The 26,118-nt window shown below is 41.8% G+C and overlaps 1 protein-coding gene across 3 annotated transcripts in view; it reads left to right on the top strand.

The window, feature by feature from the left end:
* Positions 1–1,949: 1,949 nt before the first annotated feature.
* Positions 1,950–26,118, top strand: part of LOC100561300 (trifunctional purine biosynthetic protein adenosine-3) — a 52,827-nt gene continuing 28,658 nt past the window's right edge. Inside the window, exons 1-7 of one of the 3 annotated variants that reach the window (XM_008107560.3) lie at positions 1,953–2,049; positions 5,218–5,324; positions 9,157–9,301; positions 17,627–17,722; positions 18,718–18,892; positions 19,034–19,145; positions 20,214–20,282. In XM_008107560.3, coding sequence (XP_008105767.2) covers positions 9,157–9,301; positions 17,627–17,722; positions 18,718–18,892; positions 19,034–19,145; positions 20,214–20,282 — 597 coding nt within the window. In that variant the 5' untranslated portion in view covers positions 1,953–2,049; positions 5,218–5,324. Of the gene's footprint in view, positions 2,050–5,217; positions 5,325–9,156; positions 9,302–17,626; positions 17,723–18,717; positions 18,893–19,033; positions 19,146–20,213; positions 20,283–26,118 lie in introns of all 3 variants that reach the window. The other 2 variants (XM_003219005.3, XM_062975068.1) reach the window with 2 other exon arrangements.

Genomic DNA, 26,118 nt, shown 5'->3' with positions numbered 1-26,118 from the left:
CTCCAGGTGTTTTGGACTCCCAACTCACATGATAGGGTGCTAGGAATGGTAGGAGTTGGGAGTCCAAAACACCTGGAGGGAAGTTTGCCTATGCCTAGTCTGGCTAATCCAGAAGACCAAATCAGACGCAGATGGGATAGAAAGCAAAACCAAAAGTTTATTCTCAATGGCCAAGGAGGATGTCAGTGGAGAAAGCACTCCAAAGCACTGGCATACCGCAACTGTGAACACAGCATTTTTATTTCATTTGGCAGCTATTAAATAAACCCACGCCAAATAGAGGAGAAATAATAAAACTTTATTTATACCCCGCCACCATCTCCCCGTGGGGACTCGGCGCGGCTTACATGAGTATTATAACAGTATTATAACAGTTAAAACCAATCAATTAAAACAACAATACAAGCATAAAAAATACATTTAAAACACATAAATGGTAAGACCATAATAAATACAGGATAGATTATTAAAAACCCTCTGGGGCTGATTAGTTAATGACTGTTGCAGGTCAGAAGAGAGCTTCTTTCTTTGCAGGGTCTATCCTAGGCTTTGAAAAGGGTTGAGACAAAATGATGCAAGCATGCCACTTGACTGCTCACTGTTTGGTTTTTCTAGTCTAAAGGCTCAAAATTCAGTCTCGGAATGCATCGGAAGTAATGCACTGGGTTGCTGTGAGTTTTCCGGGCTGTATGGCCATGTTCCAGAAGTATTCTCTCCTGACGTTTCACTCACATCTATAGCAGGCATTCTCAGAGGTTGTGAGGTCTGTTGGAAACTTGGCAAGTGGGGTTTATATATCTGTGGAAGGTCCAGGGTGGGAGAAAGAACTCTTGTCTGTTTGAGGCAAGTGTGAATATTGCAGCTGGCCACCTTGATTATCATTTAATAGCCTTGCAGCTTCAAAGCCTGGTTGCTTCCTGCCTGGGGGAAGCCTTTGCTGGGAGGTGTAAGCTGGCCTGATAGTTTCCTGTCTGGAATCCCCTCTTGTTTGAATGTTGCTCTTTATTTACTGTCCTGATTCTACAGTTTTTAATAGGATTCCCCCAGGCAGGAAGCAGTCAGGCTTTGAAGCTGCAAGGCTATTCAGTGCAAATTAGGGTGGCTAAATGCAACATTCACACTTGCCTCAGGCAGACAAGAGTTCTTTCCCCCACCCTGGGCATTCCACGGATATATAAACCCCACTTGCCTAATTTCCAACAGATCTCACAACCTCTGAGGATGCCTGCCATAGATGTGGGCAAAATGTCAGGAGAGAATGCTTCTGGAAAATGGCAATATAGCCTGGAAAACTCACAGCAACCCAGTGATTCTGGCCATGAAAGCCTTGGACAACACATAGAAGTAATGCAGTTTGACAGCTCTTTAGTTGTCATGGCTCAATGCTATGGAATCATGGGAGTGGTCGTTTTATAAAGTCTTTAGCATAATGGTCCAAAAGAGTGCTGATGATGTCTCACCAAACTACAATTCTCTTGTAGTGAGCCATGGTAGTTAAAGTAGTGCCAAACTGCATTGATGTTAGAGTGTGGATCAGGCAAGGGCAAACTTGGGCCCTCCAGGTGTTTTGGACTTCAACTCCCACAATTCCTAACAGCCGGTAGGCTGTTAGAAATTGTGGGAATTGAAGTCCAAAACACCTGGAGGGCCCAAGTTTGACCATGCCTGGTGTAGATGTACATTGAGATTAAGTTATCCTCTTAATCCTACAGACAGTGATCTTTCCTGCAAAAACAAAAATCCTCTTGTGCCAATCCAAGGGCGAACCCCAAATCTAGAGAGTTTTAAAAACCCTCTGAGTAGTGTATCTGGCTGAGATTATCACAGTAAGTAACCATTAACTTTCGGCCATGTTAGTGAAGGCTAAATCCCTCCCTTTTACGAAATCCGTGGTTTTTGTTTTTGCCCTGAAAAGGGTTAAAGAGCCTTGAAAGTGCAGCATTCTGGGAGGTGTAGTTTCAAGCTCCGGGGAAGGTATGCCCATTTTTTCTTTCTAAAAGTTGCCTGCTGAAAGTAAAGTCTTTGCTTCCTTTTGGGAGGGAGAAAACGGTGAGTAATGCAAAGCTGTGAGATGCTTCCTTAGGCTACGTTGTAGCTTGGTCTTCCTGATTTCTTAGTGAGTGAAAAAAGCTTTATTTTTCAAGTGACCACGTGTTAAGTAAGTTTTGTTCAGCTTCTTCGTTGCAGTTTGCAGGGGGTTTGGAATGGCTATCTTCTCGCCCTGAATACAAAACTGGAGGCCGGGATACTTAGCGAACAATAACTGTGTTTTAAGTGAATTTGTTCCATTTTACAATCTTGCTTCCCAGGAAAAGGAAGACGCCAATCGCAACAGTTTTGTCAATTTGCATGGACGTCCTTTTCCATTGTTATACAAGATCCGCGTATATTGTAAACTGTACAGTATAAACGTTGTGTTAAAAGTATTAACAGCATTGCAGGGAGAAGAATGCACTTCTGATGGGCCCCATGACCCCCAGGTTGCAAGTGCCTTTAGCAAAGTAACGAGGATTATTGGGTTGCTGTGAGTTTTCCGGGCCTTATGACCATGTTCCAGAAGCATTCTCTCCTGACGTTTCGCCCACATCTATTGCAGGCGTCTTCAGAAGTTGTGAGGTCTGTTGGAAAACTAAGCAAGGGAGGTTTATATATCTGTGGAAGGTCCAGGGTGGGAGAAAGAACTCTTGTCTGAGGCAGGTGCGAATGTTGCAATTAGCCACCTTGATTAGCATTAAATGGCCTTGCAACATCAATGTCTGGCTTCTTCCTGACTGGGGGAATCCTTTGTTGGGAGGTGTTAGCTGGCTCTGGTTGTTTCATGTCTGGAATTCCCCTGACTTCTGGGTGTTGTTCTTTATTTACTGGCAGCAAAGCTATTTAATTAATTATTTAAAGCATTTATATTCCACCCTTCTCACCCCACAGTGCCGGAACATAAAATAAACTATAAATTATAAATATATATAACAATAAGATCAGTTGTCTTAACTTTAAAATCAATTATTTAAAACTATCACACATCATCTATACCCGATCCAGTCAGCAGGGTAGAATTTCCTATTGTTACCTTATTGCACCGTCCCAAAGGCTTTGTCCCACGGCCAAGTTTTGACCATCTTCCTAAAGGACAGGAGGGAGGGGGCTGATCTAATCTCACCAGGGAGGGAATTCCATAGCTGAGGGGCGATCCCTGAGAAGGCCCTCTCTCGTCTCCACCAATTGCATCTGTGATGGTGACGGGACCGAGAGAAGGGCCTCCCCGGAAGATCTTAATCTCCAAGGTAGTTCATAGTGGGAGATGGTGTTTGGACAGGTAGATTGGACCAGGGCCATTTAGTTCAAAAACATGCAAATGTGAGTAGATCAATAGGTACCGCTCCGGCGGGAAGGTAATGGCTCTCCATGCAGTCATGCCGGCCACATGACCTGGAGATGTCTACGGACAACGCCGGCTTTTCGGCTTAGAAATGGAGATGAGCACCAACCCCCAGAGTCAGTCACAACTGGACTTAACGTCAGGGGAAAACCTTTACCTTTACCTTTTAGGCCAAAGCCAGCACTTTGAGTTGTTCTCGGTAGATAACTGGCAACCGTTGGAGCTGACGTAACATGGGAGCTGTGTGCTTCCTATATGCCACTCCAGTTATTAACCTGGCTGGCTCTCGTTGGACTATTTGAAGCTTCCGAACAGTCTTCAAAGGCAACCCCACGTAGAGCACATTGCAGTAGTCTATCCTAGATGTAATGAGAGCGTGGACCACCATGGCCAAGTCTGACTTCTCAAGATATGGATGCAACTGGTGCACAAATTTTAATTGTGCGAAAGCCCCCCTAACCACCACTGAAACTTAAGGTTCCAGGCTCAGCAATGAGCCCAGGAGGATTCCCAAGCTGCGAACCTACACCTTCAAGGGGGGTGTAACCCCATCCAGCACAGACTGTAACCCTATATCCTGTTCGGCCTTACGACTGACCAGGAGGACCTTTGTCTTGTCTGGATTCACCCTCATCCAGACGGTCACACCGGCCAGGTACCGGTTCAAGACCTGGACAGCTAATAAAGGTGCCCAGTTGCACCATTCACACTTGCCTTAAACAGACAAGAGGTTTTTTCCCACCCTGGACTTTCCACAGCTGTATAAACTCCATTGCCTAGTTTCCTACAGACTTCATCAACTTCTGAAGATGCCTGCCATAGATGTGGATGGGAGGAGAGAATGCTTCTGGAACATGGCCATATAGCCCGGAAAATTCACAGCAACCCAGTGATTCCCGCCATGAAAGCCTTCGACAACTCCGTAGTAGATACTGTTGAGAAGTTATCATCAGGATGAGATGACTTTTTAGGACCACAACTGTTTTTGATTCCACAATTTTCAGACTTGCCTGCAGGGTTTGGGAGATTCCAGTCCAAAAAGCAATTTTTCCAAGCCCAATTTCTAAACTCTTTTGGTGTATTGTTGTCACTCGTGCTGAGGTTTTGGAGCATCAGACTGCAACATACCATAACGTTTATTTATATAGAATTAGATCCTTTTGGAAACCATCTGTTCTATACCACTGCTTCTGAAACTGTGGGTCCTGACCCCAAATGTTTACCTGGTAGGAGCTTCCTTTTCCTGGTTAAGGTGATGAAGGGCCAAGTGACTTCAAAAAAATTGTTCCGCTTCCTCTCTGGAAATTGGAACAAGGTTGCATACTAGGTCTTTTTCTCTATTACCGGTCTAGTCATTCAGTGTTATGTAGCAGAAAGTTATCATACAAAAAAGTAACTTTGCCAAATCTATACCCTACCCACTTACTTGAACTGTTTTCCCCCTGTTTGGTTTGAGCATTAGACAACGACTCTGAAGATCAGGGTTCAATTTCCCACTCCGCGTGGAAATCCTCTGGATACCCTTGGTCATCTCAGCCCCAGAAACTCCATGATAGGAGTTATGTCCAATTTAGGGTTGTGATAAGTTGGACATAACTTGAAGGCGCACCACAGCTGAAGAGGCTGCGGGCATACAAAACCAGTTTGTATGATTCTTTGGATACAAAATATTTCAAAATTGTGCAGGAGACTCGACACTTACGTGTAATTTGGTTCCTTTACTAATGAAAATGTTCTTATCTAGCTAGAAATAACATGTGAATGACCAGTTGTAGCTACCCTCTTTTTTGTGTTGAACGCAACTTTCCTATTCATTGGTCATTTTGTTATCCTTGTCATAGGATTCTGATAGGTTAAAAGTTGGAGGCTGCTCTCTCCTCTTCACTGTTTTTTTGCCTCTTGCCTATTGGAAATTCCCTCTTTTCGGATTGCCAGTAGCTAGATCACAGTAAGTACAGTGTGTGTCCGTGTTAGGCTTTAGTTCTACTTCTAGGAAAAAGACTTCTTAATTCTTAAAATGTCTGTTTCTGATCTTAAACACTATTCTGTTCAGATGCTTTTGCTATTTATTATGTCACACCTTTAGCGCATTACCTGGAAGTAAATCCCATTTATTTCCTTGCTCAGTACAGATGTAGGAAGTACATTTTCCATTGATATCTGTTGGATTTGTTAACAGTGGGGTTTGAAACTGAGAAATTAATGTCTATTCTTTTGCAGTGACTTCATATATTTAACTTTCAGTATAGTTTTATATGATACAAGTTAATTAGTATTTCTATTATGCATTGCCAGATTTTTGCCTGTACGGTATTTTAAAATTATATGCAATCTTTCTTCCCATTAAATGTCAAAGCCTTATATTGTTTTAACTGATATATTAATTATTAAAGTCTATAATCAGTATAAACTTTATGCAGGTTTTTCACAGCTGCTGTCTAGATTTTAGGCACTCTTGGTTTAAATCTTTTGTTGTTTAAGTACATTTCACAGTTCAATGGGATTCAGTCTTCAGTCATGATCTACCATCTTAAACTTAACCCTGTGTATATCTACTTAAAGTTATGTCATATTGAGTTTATGATTAATGAACTTCCAAGTCAATGTGTATAAGATCCTTTCCCAACCTACAGATCTTCAGGTCGTCACATTTAAAATGAAGAACAGTTTTAATCAACATGGGAAATGTGAGTTTGCTTTTGGCTGAAGAGACAGTCAATTAATTAGGATTCCTGTTGTTGTGTACCTTCAAGTCATTTCAAACTTAGGCTGATCCTAAGGGTGATAAATAACCTTGGAGGGCCACATCTAGCCCACGGGCCTTAGTTTGGGGACCCCCTGGGCTAAATTTGTACAAATCCCTAACCTTTTTATCTTGTCAGAAGCGAATTGAGAACATACTGCAAGTCACTTCTGGTGTAAGAGAATTGGCCATCTACAAAGATGTTGCCAAGGGGACGCCCGGATGTGTTAACCATCTTGTGGAAGGCTTCTTTCATGTCCCCACATGGGAAGCTGGGGGTGACAGGTGGGAGCTCACCCCGTCTCCTCTCGTGGATTTGAACCGTGGACCTTCAAGTCAGCCAGCACAAGGGTTTAACTCATTGTGCCAATCCCTAACTAGCCTGACCATTTAATGAAGGAAAAGCTTTGAAAATTTTTCCCTTTTTGGACTATATTTCCCTGAATCTCCCAGCCAGCATGACTATTTCTGGAAGATATCACCCTCTGAAGTCAGGCCTCTGAGCTGTGCGTTAAGGAAGGATGATATACATACAAACACATTGTGTGTATGTGCCTTCAAGCCAACTATTGATTTATGGCAACCCCATGAATTTGATAGAATGTTTGTAGGAATAGAATGCTCAGAAAATACTTATCAATTCCTTCCTCTGAAATATAGCCTACCTCACCCAGTAACCATTCACAGTCTCCCATGCAAATACTAATTAGGGCTGACCCTGCTTAGCTTCCAAGGTCAGACAGGATCTGGTGTGCTTAAGGCACCAATCTGTTTAGCCTTTTTGTAACAGACTGATAGAATGTATATAATCTTATGCCCTGGATGTGGCAACTGTTGTAGCTAAAGAATTGCAAAGCACATTTTAATTGTTATTTGGTCCCTCCATTGTATAAAACTCAAGATATTTAAGCATGTCGCTAATGAGTAAAACATTCAAGGAAGTTGGACTCAGCAAAGTAGTTGGGTCCAAAATTTAGGAAACCCCTGACATGAAAATGGGAGACATATCTGTTACTCTGGTAAGGTTTGGATTTCAAAATGAGACTTTTATGGAGAGGTAAGTTTCCTTGGCAGCTCTGATACCATTGTGTGCAAGAGTTACAATCTTTGGCCTTTCTAAATGGAATGTGTTTCTCCATACCTAAAATGCCTGCCAAGTGCCTTCTGTCTACATTTGACTTCAGAAGGAACTGTACATATTGGCAAGAGCGGGGTGAACGACCAGCCTCTTTTAAAATATGATGCTATGGGGGCGGGAAAGGGGTAGTGCCCTGTTTGCAAAGATTGCAACAGTGGGTCTACATGTCCATGTAAAATCCTTAATTCCTCTGGGCTTTATGTAGGCTTCCATAAAGAAGGCATCCTTTCAACTCTAATGTTTCTTTTGGGGATGGGAGAGCTATATATGTGTACGTATGCACATACACATTAGTGGAACTATTTTGTTCATTTATAAAGTTGTTTTTGTTAAACAATTTAATGAATGTGTATTTGAAGTGATTAATTATATCCTCCTCAGATCCAGCACCAATGTTAAAGGGGCTGTTTGTTTTTATATACAAAAGCAACTCACGTCTTATATAATATTAAGGTACAGCTGCTTCCAGGTGTACCTTAACAGCTGTCTAAGGTAGTGTTCAGATCTGCCACCTTGGAGACAGTTAACCATTATTTTGAGCAGTTGAAGTAGGCAGAAATGTTATTTTTGTTAAGTAGTATAATATATAGTGTTGGTAATATAATAAGTGTTGGATATATAAAATATTATTGTATTATCCCTCTCTAAAAAAATAAATAGGGTACAATAGACCCTTAGTATCCATCCCATCGAGTTTGGTTGCAGAATCCCCATGGATACCAAAATCCGTGGATGCTCAAGTCCCATTATATATAGTGACACAGAAAAATTGTGTTCCTTAGATAATATGGCAAAATTAAGGTTTGCTTTTTTGGTTTCCCCCCCCCCAATATTTTCGAGTTGTGGATGGTTGAATCCGTCAATGCAGAATCCATGGATACAGAAGACCAGTTGCATTTGTCATACTCTAGTCCAGTGGTTCTCAACCTGTGGGTCCCCAGGTGTTTTGGCTTGCAATTTCCAGAAATCCCAGCCAGTTTACCAGCTGTTAGGATTTCTGGGAGTTGAAGATCAAAACATCTGGGGAGCCACAGGTTGAAAACCACTATAGTCTATTGTATCATTAGGGTTGATCAATATGAATATGATTCGGTAATAGAGACTCTTGACATTCTGCATTCCTCTTCTATGTAGTATTTGGCCAGTTGCACTATCTGCCTAACCTTTCTGAGATAACACATTGGAGAGCAGGCAACCTATATACTTGTGATTTTCTTTGAGGAAAATGTATAAATGAACCCAACCAATCTCTGGGACCTTGATTGCTAATGTTCAGCCTGTGATGCTTTTGAATGGGTTTTTTATCGTGTCAGAAGCAACTTGAGAACATACTGCAAGTCGCTTTTGGTGTGAGAGAATTGGCCGTCTACAGAGACGTTGCCCAGGGGGCACCCGGGTACGTTACCATCCTGCTGGGAAACTTCTCTCATGTTCCCACAAGCTAGGGCTGACAGACGGGAGCTCACCCCATTTCGCAGATTCGAACCACCAATCTTCAGGTCAGCAGTCTAGTCGGTACAAGGGTTTAATCCATTGCGCCACTGCGGCTCCTTTGAATGGTATTAAAATGTTGCAATTTATTCTGTTCCATTGGGGACTAGAGTCATTTCAGATATGGAGCCCCACTGTGAAATGATTCCTGCTATCCCATTGTTTCAGGTTAGATGCTGTTACTCTGAGAAAAATAAAGTAATTTTGACAAATCTTTTAAAATATATTGCTTATTTTGCTTTTAAATGCAGTATGTGCCTAAAAACAGGCCTTTGAACCTTACTTCAATTTAGCCACACTCCATTAAGATGCAGTCCTGGACTCACATTGGATTGGCTGCCAAATAAATAACTGAGGCACTGTGACGGTTTTGTAAGTGACAAAACACCTCTTGTTCTGAACACCCAGATGGCAGATCGCGTGCTTGTGATTGGCAGCGGAGGCCGGGAACATGCTCTGGCTTGGAAACTGGCGCAGTCTCCACACGTGAAGCAGGTGCTGGTCGCTCCAGGAAACGCAGGAACAGCGAGTGATGGGAAGATCTCTAACTCAGGTAATTGGCAAAAATGTGAAATAATTTGAGAAGTACAGAATACAAGAACAACTGCACTGGATTGGTCAAAAGACCTATCTGACCCAACAATCCTTTCCAACCAGATGCATATAAGAAACCCCAAAACCCATGACATGAGTACAATAGCACCTTTCTGCCATTGTTCCCTAACAACTAGTATCCAAAGGCATACAAATTCTGGAGTGTACCATGTAGCCGATATTCAAATTTAAGAGCTCAGTCTTTCATAAATTTGTCCCATTTCCTTGTCATCCAGGTTGACAATTGTCATCATATTTTTGAGACTCCTTTGTGGAGAGAAAAAGCAGGGTATCAATGAATATAATAATAATAATAATAATAATAATAATAATAATAATAATAATAATAATAATAATGTCAACTGTGTGAGTTTTCAAAGAAGTAACCATCTTAGTCTCTTGCAGCATAAAAAGGAGGGAGAAAGGAGAGGGGAAAGTAAACGTGGAGGCATCTTTAAGACTAATAGGGCCTGGGCTGTGGCGCAGGCTGTTGAGCAGCCAGCTGTAACAAATCACTCTGACCAAGAGGTCATGAGTTCGAGGCCAGCTTGGAGCCCGCATTTGTCTTTGCCTTTGTTCTATGTTAAGGCATTGAATGTTTGCCTTATATGTGTAATGTGATCCGCCCTGAGTCCCCTTCGAGGTGAGAAGGGTGGAATATAAATACTGTAAATAAATAAATAAATAAATAATAGTTTTGTTTTTCATAGTGCTTTCATTGATACATAAACCCACTTCATCGGCTGCAGTGCCAAGTGTTATCAAGGCCTTAGCCATACAGTGTATTTGCACAGCTGTGAGAGTGGGATAGAATGTAATAGGACTCAGAAAGGTGCAAATTATGTCGCTTGCCTTTTCATAGGGCTGTACAAAGTAATACAGGTCGTTCAGCTCTTAATAATGGTTGGTTAGTACTGATTTGTGAAAGAAATATATATGCTTACTAATAATCAGCTTTTCTGGGTTCAGAATGCTCTCTGATAATATTCCTTTGGTTATATGTGCAGTAGCAAGAACTCTTGTATCAAGATATGAAGTTTGTCACAAAATCATTGTCTTTGTTCATAGGTATGCTAATACATTGGAATTTATGAATATAACTCACTTCAAATTCGCCTTCATAAATTATAGTTATATCTTCCTTTTTCACTGAAGCTTTCTCTGAACCGCAAACCAGCAGGTCTGATACTTAGTTGTGAAACTGAAGTTTGGTTAATTAGTGTTTTGACCCTGTTGGACCCATGTAGATCATTTGCACACAGTACGATAAAACTAGTGAGACTCTCTCCCATTTCTTTGTTTTATTTGTGGGTAACTTTTACAGAGGACTAAATCCAACTACCATCCAACCAAGTGGCATTTCCCCCTTTTCCCTTTATCTCCTGCAATTTCTCAACAGTTCTCAACTGATCCAGATTATTTCCAAAGACTTCAGAATTTATTTAGGGGATTGATGAGGCAAATAATAATTGGTCTGACAATTAGAATGGTTTAGTAGTAGATTTTGAAGTTCAGGCTCTCATATTGATATTCCCCAAAGCAAATCAGTCCCAGCGATTTTAATTTCTACCAAGTGCAGGTCTTTTGTAAAGTGTATAGGTCTTAATTACTCATTCAAGAATATGTCACCCAGCACATTTTGAACAGCCAAATGCCATGCTGGCTACATGATCTTGGAGGTGTCTACGGACAACGGCGGCTCTTTGGCTTAGAGATTGAGATGAGCACCAACCAAAGTTGGACATGGCTAGATTTAATGTCAGGGGAAAACCTTTACCTTTACCTACGATAAGAAATAAACACATTTAAAAACATTAGTCTAATACAATAGCTCTAATATTGCAAGCGACTCAACAAGATCAATGGGGATCTTAGCATGACTCAATAAAAGTTAGCCTTCCTGTTATTGCACCTAAGTGTCTTCATCAAAAGCTTGTGCGAATAGGAAGGTCTTTAGCTGCTTTTTAAAAGATATCAGGGAGGGGGCTGTTTTAACCACCAAAGGCGTAAGACCATGAAACCAACTTCTAATAAAGCTGTTAAGATGAGGTAATAATGTGTATCAGATTACATGCTTTCAAGACTTAAAAAGAAAACATTTTTCCTGCAAATATTCTTATTATTTTAAGAAGTCATATTTTCTAGTCATCATATGAATTTTCTATTCTTTTCTCTATTGACAATAACAGTGGGTGATTCTTAATTTTTACTATAATAAATTTTAGTTGTAGCACTGGTTCTGTCATGTGAAGAGACGAGATTACTGGGAGAGGAAACCAACTTTAATTCAATAGACTCAGACATGCACATTTTTGTTTCACGCTCTAGAGCTGATTAGATCATATGATTGCCACGTGAATGCCTTAGAATATATCATTCTCTTTTCAAAAAGCTTAATAGAACATATTGATTCATGTGGCACAATAACCCTTTTTCCTTTTCAAATGCAGTTGCCAGAGTTCAGTTAAAATTCCATATGTCAAGTTAGAAATAAAACCTTTGGCCTGGAAGGAAGAGGGTCTCCCCATGGACTCCTGCCCCCACATCTTGATCTTTGGAAGGAAAAAAAATAATCCTTAGCCCTCGTTTTGGCATATATTGCTGGTTCCTGGTCCATTGATGTGTGTGTGTGTGTGGGGGGGGGGGGTGTCAGTCTCCCACATCATATATTTAAAAAGCCTATTTCCACATGGCATCCCTTCAGATGTTTACAAATGGTGCATTGGGACTTTGGTGGGAACAAGGATAACATCTGTCATTACCTTCATTATCATCCCTGCTCTGTCAGTACAGCAGGCCCCCCATTTTTGCAGAGATTAGGGGCACAGAACCCCCACAAAAGGAGAAAAATTGCTAATTAAAAAGGCTTTGGGTTGCTGTGAGTTTTCTGGGCTGTATGGCCATGTTCTAGACGCATTCTCTCCAGACGTTTCGCCCACATCTATGGCAGGCATCCTCAGAGATTGTGAGGTCTGTTGGAAACTGGGCAGGTGAGGTTTATATATCTGTGGAAAGTCCAGGGTGGGAGAAAGAACTCTTGTCTGTTGGAGGCATGTGTGAATGTTGCAGTTGGCTTTAAAATTTTTTAAATGATTTATTTTTTACTTGAGAGAACACTTCCCTAGAAATCTTTAGGTTTTCCAGTGAGTCTCTATGGCTGACTTGAGGTAATTACAAAAAATTGACCACCATTTATATCTTAAATTCTACTTTATGTGAAATTAAATAAAGGGAAAAAAATTAACTATCTCGAATTGATTTGGTTGGTTCCTCTGGATGGAGGAAGAAATTGTGTGGCTCTCCAGATGCTTTTGGATTGTGATTCCCATCATCCCTCACTAGTATTTATACTTATCTGGCTAGGGCAGATATGACTTGCAGTTCAACAACGGCATTGAATTTTTTGCCGGATTTGTAAGCTGCCTTGAGTTCCCTCTGGGGCTGAGAAAGGCGGGGTAGAAATGAAATAAATAAATAAACAAACATCTGGAGTACTATATATTTTTCATTCTATTTCAAAAACTTGTGGGTGGGAAGAGGATATAATGTGGAACATACTCCAAATACAGTAGAGTCTTGCTTATCCAACATAAATGGGCTGACAGAACGTTGGATAATGAAAATGTTGGATAACAAGGAGGGATTAAGGAAAAACCTATTTCCTGTAATCCCTCCTTGAAGGTTTTGCCCAATGGGAAAAGTACGCCGGCCGCATCTCACCTTCCCGGTGGGCACCCAGTGCATGGAAATAGCTGTGGATCCGGGCAGGAGGCAGACTGTGCTGGATAATACAGAACATGGGATGAGCAAGGGTTGAATAAGCGAGACTCTACTGTATTAAAAGATTGTTAAAGTGAACTGGAAGATGGTTAAAATGAAAGCATTTTCCTGCTTTTGAGATTTTAAAAGTTTTGTGTTTCAGCTCTCAGAATTCCCCAGGCAGTATGGCCCATGGCCATTCTGGGAAGGGCGGTCCCAAAAAAAACCTTCCTAACCTCTGCACAGGATTAACATAATGGATGAAGGGAAGCCTTCTGAGTAAATATGCAGCCCAGGCAAAATGTGTTGTCACATGTTTGTCAAGGGATGAAAGGTTCCTGCCTGTGTAACACCCCTTGCAGCTATCCAATACTTGGCATGAAGAAGGGGGTGGGAGGCAGGGAGAGGACTTTTGCCTTGGCCAAATGACTCACATGACCCAGTTCATGTTAGACTTTGGATTTATTTGATAGAATGATGTTTTTTTAAATTAAAAAAAAACAGATACTTTGATTTTTCTCTCTTGTGAGCAGATATTGCCATTAAGAAGGGATGTGTGTGAAAAAGGAAGTGAAAGAGATGCTGCTGAAGTTTGTCAAACATTCTTCTTACAACAAAAAATAAAGCAACATTGTTTCTGAAAAAGTTTCTTATCACCAAGTCATATACAAATAGTCCCTGAGTGACAAACATCTGACTTACAAGGGACTTATAGTTAAGAATGGGGCTGAGACAACAGGAAGTGAGAGAAATCTACACCTTGGGTGGGAAATTCACTCCTGAAAGAGTTATCACGGTGGAAAGGCATCTCCACTAAAGCTTTATCACCAATCCTTGTTTCACCAATGCTTTTTTGGTCGATTTGTTGTAAAACATGATGTTTTGGTGCTTATTTTGTAAAATCAGAATGTAAGTTGACATTTAATCGGCTTTTCCTTAATCCATCCTTATTATCTAATATTTTCGCTTATCCAATGTTCTGCCAGCCCGTTTATGTTGCATAAGCGAGACTCTGCTGTGTATACAAAGAGTTGGAAGTGACTGAACGAATAAACAACAAATATGGCTGGAGTTACACTTAAAAATGTACTTGTTCTGACTTACAAACAAATTCAACTTAAGAACCTATCTTGTTTGTAACTTGGGGACTGCCTGTACCAGGATTTATCTAGTGCCAAAGTATATTATTAAGTTTTCAATTAACTAGGTTATAATGATAATGATGAGTTCTTATTGCATCAACATAGTTTTGTTGTGTGCCTTCCAGTCATTTCCATCTTATGGTGATCCTAAGTGAACCTACCACAGGAGCTTCTTGGCAAGATATATCTAGAAAACGTTTGCCATTGTCTTCCTGTGAAGCTGAGTGTTGTGACTGAATGGTATTATGGCTCAATGAGGATTTAAATCCTGATCTACAGCAGAAGTGCCAAACTCATTTTAACCAAGTGAGCTGTTGAATCCATGGATAAAAATCCATGGGTAAAGAGGGCCAATTATATTTTTTAATGTAGTTTTCAGTGTTCTTTAATTTTTACCAGTTTGGATCCCCAGATGTCATCAAACAACTCCCAGCATTTTTGATTTGATTTGATAAAGACTGGGGATAATGAGAATTGCAGCCAAACAACAATTGTGGCTCTGAGATTGCGGAAAGGTTAAAGACTTCTAAAAATCAGACATCATATCCCCAAGGAGGTATTTAAATTCAAACCCCAATATCCTGACTAAACAGAACAAACTGTAGCCTTCCAGATGTTACTGTATCACAACTCCCATCAGCTCTAGTCATGATGTCTAATGATGACTAATACAGGAGTTGTAGTCCAGCATCTGGAAGGACATATAAAATGACATGGTGGGATGGATTCAGCCTGCAAGCCTTTCAGTTGGCACATGTGGTCTACAGTATCATAGTCCGATGCTCAAACCACTACACTGTGCTGCCTCTATGGTGGCTGTAATTACATTTATGTTCCGCCACACCTCCAGTTATTTCAGTACACCATACATGTCTTTCTTTCTCTCCACTTTAGTTTCAGAACAGATTTGTGAGACAGTTCAAGTTGAGAGAGGAACCGGTCTGAGATAACTCAGTGGGGCCCCTATATCCCAGGATCTCATCCCAGATTATCTTCTTATCCCAGATTATCTGGCATGGAGACTCATATAATCCAATTTAAAGCAGTTAATTTGGGATAAGATCCTGGGATAGAGGGCAGTGTAGAAAGGGTCTGAGTGTTATGGCCAAATAGATTTCTCTAGTCTTAGTTTCTAATCACTATACCATACTATTCCAGTAGAGGTTCATTATGCAATCGTAGATTATCAAAATTCTTTGTGACTTGAACATTTTTAGGGAGGTGCAGTGGCTGCGCAGTTGGACTCAAAATCTCCTAGTTTGTGGCACACACTGTGATCTTGGGCTCCGTAGCTGTCTGACAGAGCCAACAAGCAATGGTGACATTTGCACAATTCCTAATTGTGTGAATGGCTCTTTAAACGTATATTGTGGATCCAAAGTCCCCAATTTGGATCTTGACATGGAGAAAGAGAAGCTTTAACTCCTTGCTTTACCCTCATTCCTAATAATGTTAACCCTATTTACATACCTGTTTGCATGAGGTGAGGTTGTATTGGAAAAATGGGAGCTTTTCCCATTGTTACTTATTTATTTATTGCATTTCTATACTGCTTTTCTCACCCCTGAGCAGACTCAAAGTGGTGTATAACATAAATGGCAAAAATTCAATGCTGAACATACATAATAAAAACAAAACATAACATATCTAAAAGATATCTAAAACAAAAAAAAAGTTCTAAATTGAACTGTACCAAAACATGGAACATGGACATAAAATATTTGTAACTGCAGTAGGGATAAAGGTCTGAAGACCCTTTACCCCCTCCCCGCACATCTGAACTAGAAGGAAGGGATCTATATCTGTACCTTACATTTTAAACTTATTTATTGTATGAAAGCCATTATGCTTAGTTTGGTCTTCAGTGAAATGTACTTCAATGGGATACTTGAGTTCCTTCTTCAGTGAAATCCCATGAGAGTGTCTGTCAAGAGTCAGACGCCAGTTAACAAACAAAACAGAGTTTATTCCGAAGATAAGCCAAAAATAACATAAACACAGAAAGTATCCTTGAAACACTTCACTTATCAGTGTTTCAAGAGTAGTTAAGACAAAAATAACTCAAAAACAAGCCACGCTATTTTCCCATGCTGGCATTCAATAAAAAACTAAAAGACGCTTCAATTCAGCTTTGGAGAACAAATAGAGTTGACTGCTAGAAAATATGCAAAATAAACGAAGGCTAGAAACCTTGCAGAAGCTGCAGAGTATAACTGAAAGTGCAAAAGCCTCTCTTGGCTTCAAACCGTTTCAGAAAACAGACAGCCGGCTCTGCGAATTTAAAGGGACAGTTCCCAAAAGAAAAACAGCAAACTGGCTAGAAAACAAACAAACTAGAAGAGCAGTAAAACTGCTTCCACGGTGCAGATAAAGCCGAGAGCTTCAAAGGGATGATGAATAGCCGTCGTCAGAAGAATCCAAGGTCAGGTCAGAAGGCAGCAGCAAATTCCGAAAGGCAAACCAGTAGTCAGAAGCCGGGAGTAGTCGTCAGTCAGAGGGCGTAGACAGAAGCCAGGTCAAATTCAATCCAAAGTCCGAAGAGGGTGCAGTCATCCAAACCAGGTCCACGATAAGACACAGCGAGAGCCAAGCCAGATGGTATCAGCAGCTAGAAATAGTAATCAGAATGCAGTCCAGGGAAACCCACACAGTTCCATCCCTCTGCTGCAGAGCAGTCCCAGATAACTTACATCCGAATCACAGTCCAAGTCCAGTCTTCACGGAAACACAGAGATCCCAATGGCGCCTCAGCAACACCTTGCCACACGCAAAGTGCAGTGGCCAAACATTCCCATTTTATTCCCCTTCCTCCTGGGTGACCAAACGCTCACACCCAAACACCAGGTGTCCCAAATCTACTCAGAGTCTGAACTCCACACAGCTAGAGCTCGTGGATCCGGAGTACCTAGCAATTCGTCAGAATCCCAATCATCCTGCCCACACTTAGCCCCATGAACTCTTAAAGAACCATCCTCCCTTCTCCAAGCATCCCAAGTGGGATCAGCTCCTGCAGAAACCCCAGGTTCAGTAGTATCCATAGGCCCCAAATCCCCAGACATCTCCGGTGGCTGTGACCATTCAGTGCCCACTTCCCCAGCCACCACCTGTTCTTCAGCATCCATTTCCCCAAACTCCCCATCTGAATCTTCCTCAGAAGATCCCCCATATAGCTCTCTAAGTCGCTTCCTGCGCAACTCCTCCAGTGAACCCTCATCACGAGGGTTTTTTCTTCCTCTTCGAATCCCATCACCATCAACCATAATCCCCGAAGGCGCAGTCACAACAGTGCCTTTATGAGCTCTATGGGAAAAGGGTAAGAAAGGTATTTAAGGAAGAAATATCCCATCTAATTGCAACTGGATTGATTTTTTTTCCACTGATAGCTGTCTTAATCAGTGACCATGCTGCTCTTTCCAAGTACTGTAAAGACCAGAAGATTGGACTTGTGGTGGTTGGTCCAGAAGTTCCTCTTGCAGCTGGTATGTCCAAAATATTTTCATGCATGTATTTTTTATACAAATACTAGCCACCAATTTAATGTATTAAGTACTTAATTTTATATAATCGAAGTAAAATTTACAGAAAATACTTACAATACCTATGTGTCTCCCTACGTGCATATACAATGAACTGGGTGCATTACAGCAGGGATTTTTGACCTTTGATTTTCCAGATGTTTAGACTGCAATTCCCAGGAGCTTCAACGAACAATGATTTGGGATTCTGAGTATTGAAATTTCAGCTATCTGGAATGATATGATTAATAAGAGTTATAGGCTTTTTCCGGCCTGTATTGCTAACAGTTTAAAGACCCGTCCTGACTTTGATTTGGTCAGAAGATAATCCTTTACCTTCCAAAGTTCTTTATCCCTCCTTGTCACTTTCATTACACATATCTTTGCCTTTGAAAGGACTAATATAGACTATTGTAAAGAAACATATGTATGTGGTTATTAATGGGATTGATTTCCAGGTCTTTACCTTCTCTTTATTGCTGATTATCCTTCTCCCTTGGTTTTCTGACGTCTTTGCTCACTCCCTGGCCTGCTCCAGCATTTATACAGCATTTTATGAGCATTAAATATGCTCAGTCTTAACTTCCAGTTCTTGCATTTCCCCTTACTTTTCATTCCAAAGATGTATTAGATTTTTCCCAGTGTGTTGATGCTTTCCTTATCCTCGCATGGCATCATTTTGGTTGCATGACACATGATACTCATGGCATTGAGACTGCCATTAATATATATTGTTTATCCAATGGGATTGTAGGTGTTGTAGTCCTAAAAACTAAGACTTCCAGGTTTTGGATATGATTGTTTGAAGTCAAGCAAGGATTTTGCAGTCTCCAAGGATTTTGCAGGACTCTTTTCATGTACATTTGAGCCTTAAACTGCATTTTAATGTTTTTTTAAACTACATTAAACCCATGTAATGTTGAAGAACCCATGTGACTTTGTTATATGTTTGTTGTTAGGGATCGTTGATGACTTGACAGCTGCTGGTGTGAGATGTTTTGGTCCTACAGCAAAAGCGGCTCAGCTAGAATCCAGTAAAAGCTTTTCCAAAGCATTTTTTGATCGTCATAACATCCCAACTGCAAGATGGAAATCATTTACTAATGCAAAGGAAGCTTGTGATTTTATTACCAGGTATGTCTTAGTAAACTAGTAGAATGGCGATGAGAGGGAGGGTTTTTATTTTGTTTCTTCTAACCTAAGTTTGAAAATCTATCTACAGCTTAAAGTGCATGTGAAATCCCACTTCCTTGTTTTCTTCTTTTTTTCCCCCAGCGCAACTTTCCCTGCCTTAGTTGTAAAGGCGAGTGGTTTGGCTGCTGGAAAAGGAGTGATTGTGGCCACTAACAAAGCAGAGGCATGCAAAGCCGTGCATGAAATAATGCAAGTAAGTTGGTAATGCAGAAATATTAAAAATAACATTGAAATGAAGTCACTTTCACTCTGAATTTGTTTCATTTTCTTCATAAAGTGCCTCAGGGGATCTCAAATCATTTCTCAATCCAGGTGTCTCTCATCTTCAACCACATAAACAAACCTGATAATCGAGTTTAGAAATTTGATAATCCTGGACTCCATCTTTCCTTAGAATCTCACAATATTTTAAATTTTGTTATGAGTTTATTTTTCTCTCAAAAACATCTGGAAATATATGTACTTCTGTCATTTTGAAAATGGTCTTCCATTTCAAATCATGGGGATCATTTGAAAATAAAATAGCACCGTAGGTGGTACATTTGCATTTATTGGAGAGATTCTTCCCAGAAGAAATGAATTCAACTTTCCCCAATTTTTTCAAGACTATGTTGTTAATGACATGTAGAATTATGGCTTAAAGCAGCATTTTCCAACCTGGTGTTCTTCAGATGTCTTAGGCTGGCTTTATACTGTAGAATTAACACACTTTAACTGCCATGGGACAATGTTATGGAATGTTGTTGTTTGTAGTTGCAGAGAAGATTAAAGATCTTGTAAAATTACAACTCCCGTGATTCCATAGTATTAGACCATGGCAGTTAAATTGGTCTCATGCTGCATTCATTCTGCAGTGGAAGGCTGGGTGCTGAGGATAATGGGAGTTGTAGCCCAGCATATCTATTGGGTGGCAGTTTACAGAAATGTGCTCTAATAAGTGTCAGTTCCGCTCCTCAGAACTCAGAATAAATGGTTTCTTTGAGAGGGAATGCCAAAATGAATTTTGAGAGGAATGAAAAAAAACTGAAAGAGCTTCTAATGTATGTTCATGGCTGATTTGATCAAACATTAATATTTGAAAACAGTTCAACCAACAAAAAGAAAGTGTCTACTATTGCTTGTATATCCAAAATAAGTGATAGATAACCCATTTGAAGCATTTGTTCTGTCCCTTGTCCCTCATCCAAAGAGACAGATTCCATATATTGGATCAGTGTTATTCGCTTCACTTTGTATATTTCTTTGTATACTTTTCATGCAGGATAAAACTTTTGGAGCAGCTGGAGAAACCGTTGTGGTTGAGGAACTACTTGAAGGAGAAGAGGTTTCTGTAAGTATATAACATACTAGCTAAACCCAGTCACACTTCACTGTGGCTTAGTCTGATATGAAATGAATATGAAAATAAAAAAAAGTATTGTAGCGAATGTAGATTCACCAAGAAAACACATCATTTAGTTCAGCTCCCTGCTTTGCATTGCTGTGTGTATGTGGAATGAAAGGGAAGGAAAGAAAATAGGTTTATTTTACCAAAAATCATTTTTTATTTTAAAGCTAATGGACTGACTACATTTTTTTGGTTTGTCCGTTTTCTGCAAAAACATAAAGATCAGACGGTTTACCGATTCTGGAGCATCCGATGTATAATTGCCCATGAGAGAAGCAATTGTTTTCTAAATTCAATACGCACACTTGCAAAGATTACCCTTGCGCTTTATTGATAGTCATAGCGAACACAAGGCGTATTGGAAATTGAACTCGAATGCCATGCTGGTTGCAATAAGTGGTATTCGTGGAATCATAGAATCATAGAATCATAGAATAGTAGAGTTGGAAGAGACCACATGGGCCATCTAGTCCAACCCCCTGCTAAGAAGCAGGAAATCGCATTCAAAGCACCCCCGACAGATGGCCATCCAGCCTCTGCTTAAAAGCCTCCAAGGAAGGAGCGTCCACCACAGCCCCGGGGAGAGAGTTCCACTGTCGAACAGCCCTCACAGTGAAGAAGTTCTTCCTGATGTTCAAGTGGAATCTCCTTTCCTGTAGTTTGAAGCCATTGTTCCGTGTCCTAGTCTGCAGGGCAGCAGAAAACAAGCTTGCTCCCTCTTCCCTATGACTTCCCTTCACGTATTTGTACATGGCTATCATGTCTCCTCTCAGCCTTCTCTTCTGCAGGCTAAACATGCCCAGCTCTTTAAGCCGCTCCTCATAGGGCTTGTTCTCCAGACCCTTAAACATTTTAGTTGCCCTCCTCTGGACGCTTTCCAGCTTGTCAACATCTCCCTTCAACTGTGGTGCCCAAAATTGGACACAGTATTCCAGGTGTGGTCTGACCAAGGCAGAATAGAGGGGGAGCATAACTTCCCTGGATCTAGACGCTATTCCCCTATTGATGCAGGCCAGAATCCCATTGGCTTTTTTAGCAGCCGCATCACATTGTTGGCTCATGTTTAACTTGTTGTCCACAAGGACTCCAAGGTCTTTTTCGCACACACTGCTGTCAAGCCAGGCGTCCCCCATTCTGTATCTTTGATTTCCATTTTTTCTGCCGAAGTGAAGTATCTTGCATTTGTCCCTGTTGAACTTCATTTTGTTAGTTTTGGCCCATCTCTCTAGTCTGTCAAGATCGTTTTGAATTCTGCTCCTGTCTTCTGGAGTGTTAGCTATCCCTCCCAGTTTTGTGTCGTCTGCAAACTTGATGATCGTGCCTTCTAACCCTTCGTCTAAGTCGTTAATAAAGATGTTGAACAGAACCGGGCCCAGGACGGAGCCCTGCGGCACTCCACTTGTCACTTCTTTCCATGATGAAGACGACGCATTGGTGAGCACCCTTTGGGTTCGTTCGCTTAGCCAATTACAGATCCACCTAACCGTAGTTTTGTCTAGCCCACATTTTACTAGTTTGTTTGCCAGAAGGTCGTGGGGGACTTTGTCGAAGGCCTTACTGAAATCCAGGTACGCTACATCCACAGCATTCCCTGTATCGACCCAACTCGTAACTCTATCGAAAAAAGAGATCAGATTAGTCTGGCATGACTTGTTTTTGGTAAATCCGTGTTGACTATTAGCAATGACCGCATTTGTTTCTAAGTGTTCGCAGACCACTTCCTTAATGATCTTTTCCAGAATTTTGCCTGGTATTGATGTGAGGCTGACCGGACGGTAATTGTTTGGGTCGTTCTTTTTTCCCTTCTTGAAGATAGGGACCACATTCGCCCTCCTCCAATCTGCTGGGACTTCTCCCGTTCTCCAAGAACTCTCGAAGATAATTGCCAGTGGTTCTGAAATAACTTCCGCTAGTTCCTTCAGTACTCTTGGGTGTAGCTGATCTGGCCCTGGGGACTTGAATTCGTTTAGAGAGGCCAGGTGTTCCTGGACAACGTGTCTCCCTATTTGGGGTTGGATTTCCCCCAATCCTTCGTCCATTCCGTGTTGCTGAGGTTGAAGATGGCTTTCTTTTTCTGAGAAGACCGAGGCAAAGAAGGCATTGAGCAGTTCTGCCTTTTCCCTGTCCCCTGTCGCCATCACCCCATCTTCTCCTTGCAATGGCCCTATCGCCTCCTTTTTCTTCCTTTTTCTACCAACGTAAGCAAAAAAGCCTTTTTTGTTGTTTTTTATGTCCCTGGCAAGCCTGAGCTCATTTTGCGCTTTAGCCTTGCGAACCTTTTCCCTACAGGTGTTGGCTATACGTTTGAATTCTTCTTTGGTGATTTCTCCCCTTTTCCACTTCTTGTGCATGTCACTTTTGAGCTTTAGCTCAGTTAGAAGTTCTTTGGACATCCATTCTGGCTTCTTTGCATTTGTCTTATTTTCCTTCTTTGTTGGCACTGTTTGCATTTGCGCCTTGAGTATTTCACTTTTGAAAAACTCCCATCCATCCTTAACTCCCTTGTTTTTTAATATCGGCGTCCATGGAATGCCGCTCAGTAATTCCTTCATTTTTTGGAAGTCAGCTCTCTTAAAGTCCAGAATGCGTGTTTGACTTGTCTTAGTTTCAGCATTCCTTTGTATTGCAAACTCCAGGAGCACATGGTCACTTGCCCCTAAGGATCCAACCACTTCAACTGTATTGATCAGGTCTTCCACATTTGTTAAGATTAGATCAAGAGTTGCTGATCCCCTTGTTGCCTCTTCTACCTTCTGGACCATAAAATTATCTGCAAGGCAAGTGAGGAATTTGTTGGACTTTGTACTCTTGGCTGAGTTTGTTTTCCAGCAGATATCGGGATAATTGAAATCGCCCATGACTACTATATCTCTTCTTTGTGCCTGTTTGGTCAGCTGTTGACAGAAGGCTTCATCAAGCCCTTCATCCTGACTCGGAGGTCTGTAGTAGACACCCACGACAAGATCTTTTTGAGTCCCGGTTCCCTTGATTCTTATCCAGATGCTTTCAAGCTGGTTTCCCAGATTACAGTCTTGCATTTCTTCTGCAACGTAACTGTTTTTGACATATAAAGCTACTCCCCCTCCTCTCCCCTTTGTTCTATTTCTGTGAAAGAGGTTATAGCCCTCAATGGTTAAATTCCAGTGATGGGAATCATCCCACCAGGTTTCAGTGATGCCTATGACATCGTATGTGTGGTGCTGTGCTAGGAGTTGGAGTTCGTCTTGCTTATTTCCCATGCTCTGAGCATTAGTGTAAAGACATGTAAGCCCCTGTGACCTCCTCTCAAACTGTTTATTTGGGATTATTGTGCTCTCTGTACTTGGTCCTTGCTGTGTTTGTGCAGCCCTCCGTTTAGCCTTTCGGCGGTTCCCTGTGGTCGTGGGTAATATATTGTTCGCCAGGCTGTTGTTCCCCTCCCCCAGTGGATCTAGTTTAAAGTGCGCCTGATGAGGTTTGTGAGTCTGTGTGCAAAAAGATGTTTTCCTACTTGTGTGAGATGCACCCCATTGCTTGCCAGTAGTCCATCCTCTTGGAAGAGTAGACCATGGTCAAGGAAGCCAAAATGCTCCTCTTGACACCATTTCCTGAGCCAGTTATTGACCTGTATTATTTTTCCGGCCCTTGTAGAGCCGTGTCCTACAACAGGGAGGAGGGATGAAAAGATCACATGTACATTATACAGTTTTAGCTTTGTTCCCAGAGCTCAAAAATCATTTGTGATCTTTTGAAAAGTAGTATGTCTTCACCTTTTTTGAGGTCCAATCAGAATTGTTGCTTCAATTAAATTGTTCTTCAATTTTTAAACTTCTAATTATGTGCCATTGCATAACTTTGGCTGATTGATGTTTCGTAGTAATGTAGCTGGCACTCCAGTTTTTAAATTCAGAATGTGTGATGGTAATCTGGGTACCACAAGAGAATTAAGAAATTCCGTTGGAAAGTTCACTACTTAATTTTGGTTCATCATGAAGTCAATGGACTTATATGTCACTGTTTGTGATGATTCATGGGCCATGTAGTCCCGTTCCTAGCGCTGTTGAGACAGATGAAGAGGAAAACTTGGTTTTTCCACCGTTTCAGCCAGAATTGGAATTTTCCCAGCCAGAATTGGAGCCCTTGCACCTGCAGGAGGTTTGCCTTCCAGAAATCGGCCAAACAAGCCCTGAGTCAGAATCTCCCCCATTTTCTCGCCGTAGTTATTATCAACAACAAAAAGGAGTTCAACAGGCTAATCGCAGAAGCCTGAGAATCGCAGCCAGGCATTCAGCTGATTAAGACTGCTTTCATGAGAACCTTTAGGGAGTCATGCATCTGGACACAGAGATTGACTTTCGGTTCTGGTTCCCCAGAGAAGTGTTCTTTGGTGGGAAAACGAGACCCTATTTAGGTTCCTTGCCCCGTAGGAATCTTGCGGAGTCAATTCGTCAGCTACCGGAGTAGGTTGTGTGTGGACAGCGCTACTCCCGTTTCCAAGCCTTCGTTCCTGTTTCCAGCCTTGTTTTGCTTCGCGGACCTTGCCTTGCTACCTAGGACTCAGCCTTGCTTTCCAGGACCTTGCCTTGCTTCCCGGACCTTGCCAAGTGTTTACCACGGATCTTGTCCCTGTTCCTCGTTCCTTGTTGCCTTGAATCAAGCTTTGTGTACCAAGAATCAAGCTATTTCCTTGCCTTGCCTAAGTTTCATGGACTAAAGGACCTTGTCATCTCCCCTCACCTTGCTTGGCAAGTGAGTGTTTCGGTTACTGGATTACAACTTTGGACCTTACTATTTCATATTGGACATTGTTTTCCTGGACTATATTTGACCTTTCCTGAAAGGTCATCTTCTGAACTATATTCTACACTTATTTTTATTGCCTTTACTTATTTCCTTAATAAAGATATTAGATAGATTCTGGCCTCTGTGTATGGTTATTGGTGCTCTGCAGCCTGGGTCGTGACAGTTTGACTCCGCCACCCTAAGCACCAATTAACCTAGGCCAGAATGTCTACCGGAGCCGGACCGGGTGACCAGCCACTCAGTTACACCATCGACAAGGATGAAGTGGACCGCATCCGAGATAAGCTCAATGCGCAGGACGGAGAAATAAGGGGATTGAAGGAACGCGGGGTCCGTCTCCCGGCCATGGCGTTGCCAACCAAGTTTTCTGGAGAAGCTTCTAAGGTTCATGTTTTCCGTCGCCAATGCCAGGCTTATCTAGAGGCCCGTAATGCCGAGTTTCCCCAAGAAGACATCAAGGTGGCGTGGATTTACAGTCTCCTAGACGGGCCGGCGGCCAACTGGGCGACGGCACTGTTCGACCAAGTCTCCCCACATCTGAGGTCAGTGCAACACTTCCTGGATCACCTTAAGGCGACTTGGGGAATCGAGGACAATTTGGAGGCGGCCGGCCACAAACTCCGGCGCCTCTCCCAAGGGGATAGACCTTTATCCCAGTACATAGCCGAGTTCCGAGTGCTGGCCCATAACACCGGCTGGAACGACATAGCCCTCAGAGGACAATTTCGGGAGGGTCTCAACATCGAGATGCTGGAGGAAATCTCCAAGGTGGATCCTCCACACTCTCTTGAAGGACTCATTGATCAATGTTTACGAGCTGAAGTCATGCTGGCCAACAGAAAGCAATGGATCCGAGGCCAGAGCGGTAGGGCTGGAGTGAAACCTCCCGCTCCCACCGGCATCCAGCCGCGTCCAGTGTGGAGACCCCCGCCACCAGCCCCATACCCCAGAGGAAGCGAGGAGGTGCCGATGCAGCTGGGCAATGTGCGTCCCAGGT

Source organism: Anolis carolinensis, chromosome 3 (genome assembly GCF_035594765.1).
Source record: "Anolis carolinensis isolate JA03-04 chromosome 3, rAnoCar3.1.pri, whole genome shotgun sequence".
In the NCBI taxonomy this organism is placed as follows: Eukaryota; Metazoa; Chordata; class Lepidosauria; order Squamata; family Dactyloidae; genus Anolis; species Anolis carolinensis.
Note: the sequence above shows the minus strand (reverse complement) of the source record. Positions and strands in the feature narration are given on the sequence as shown.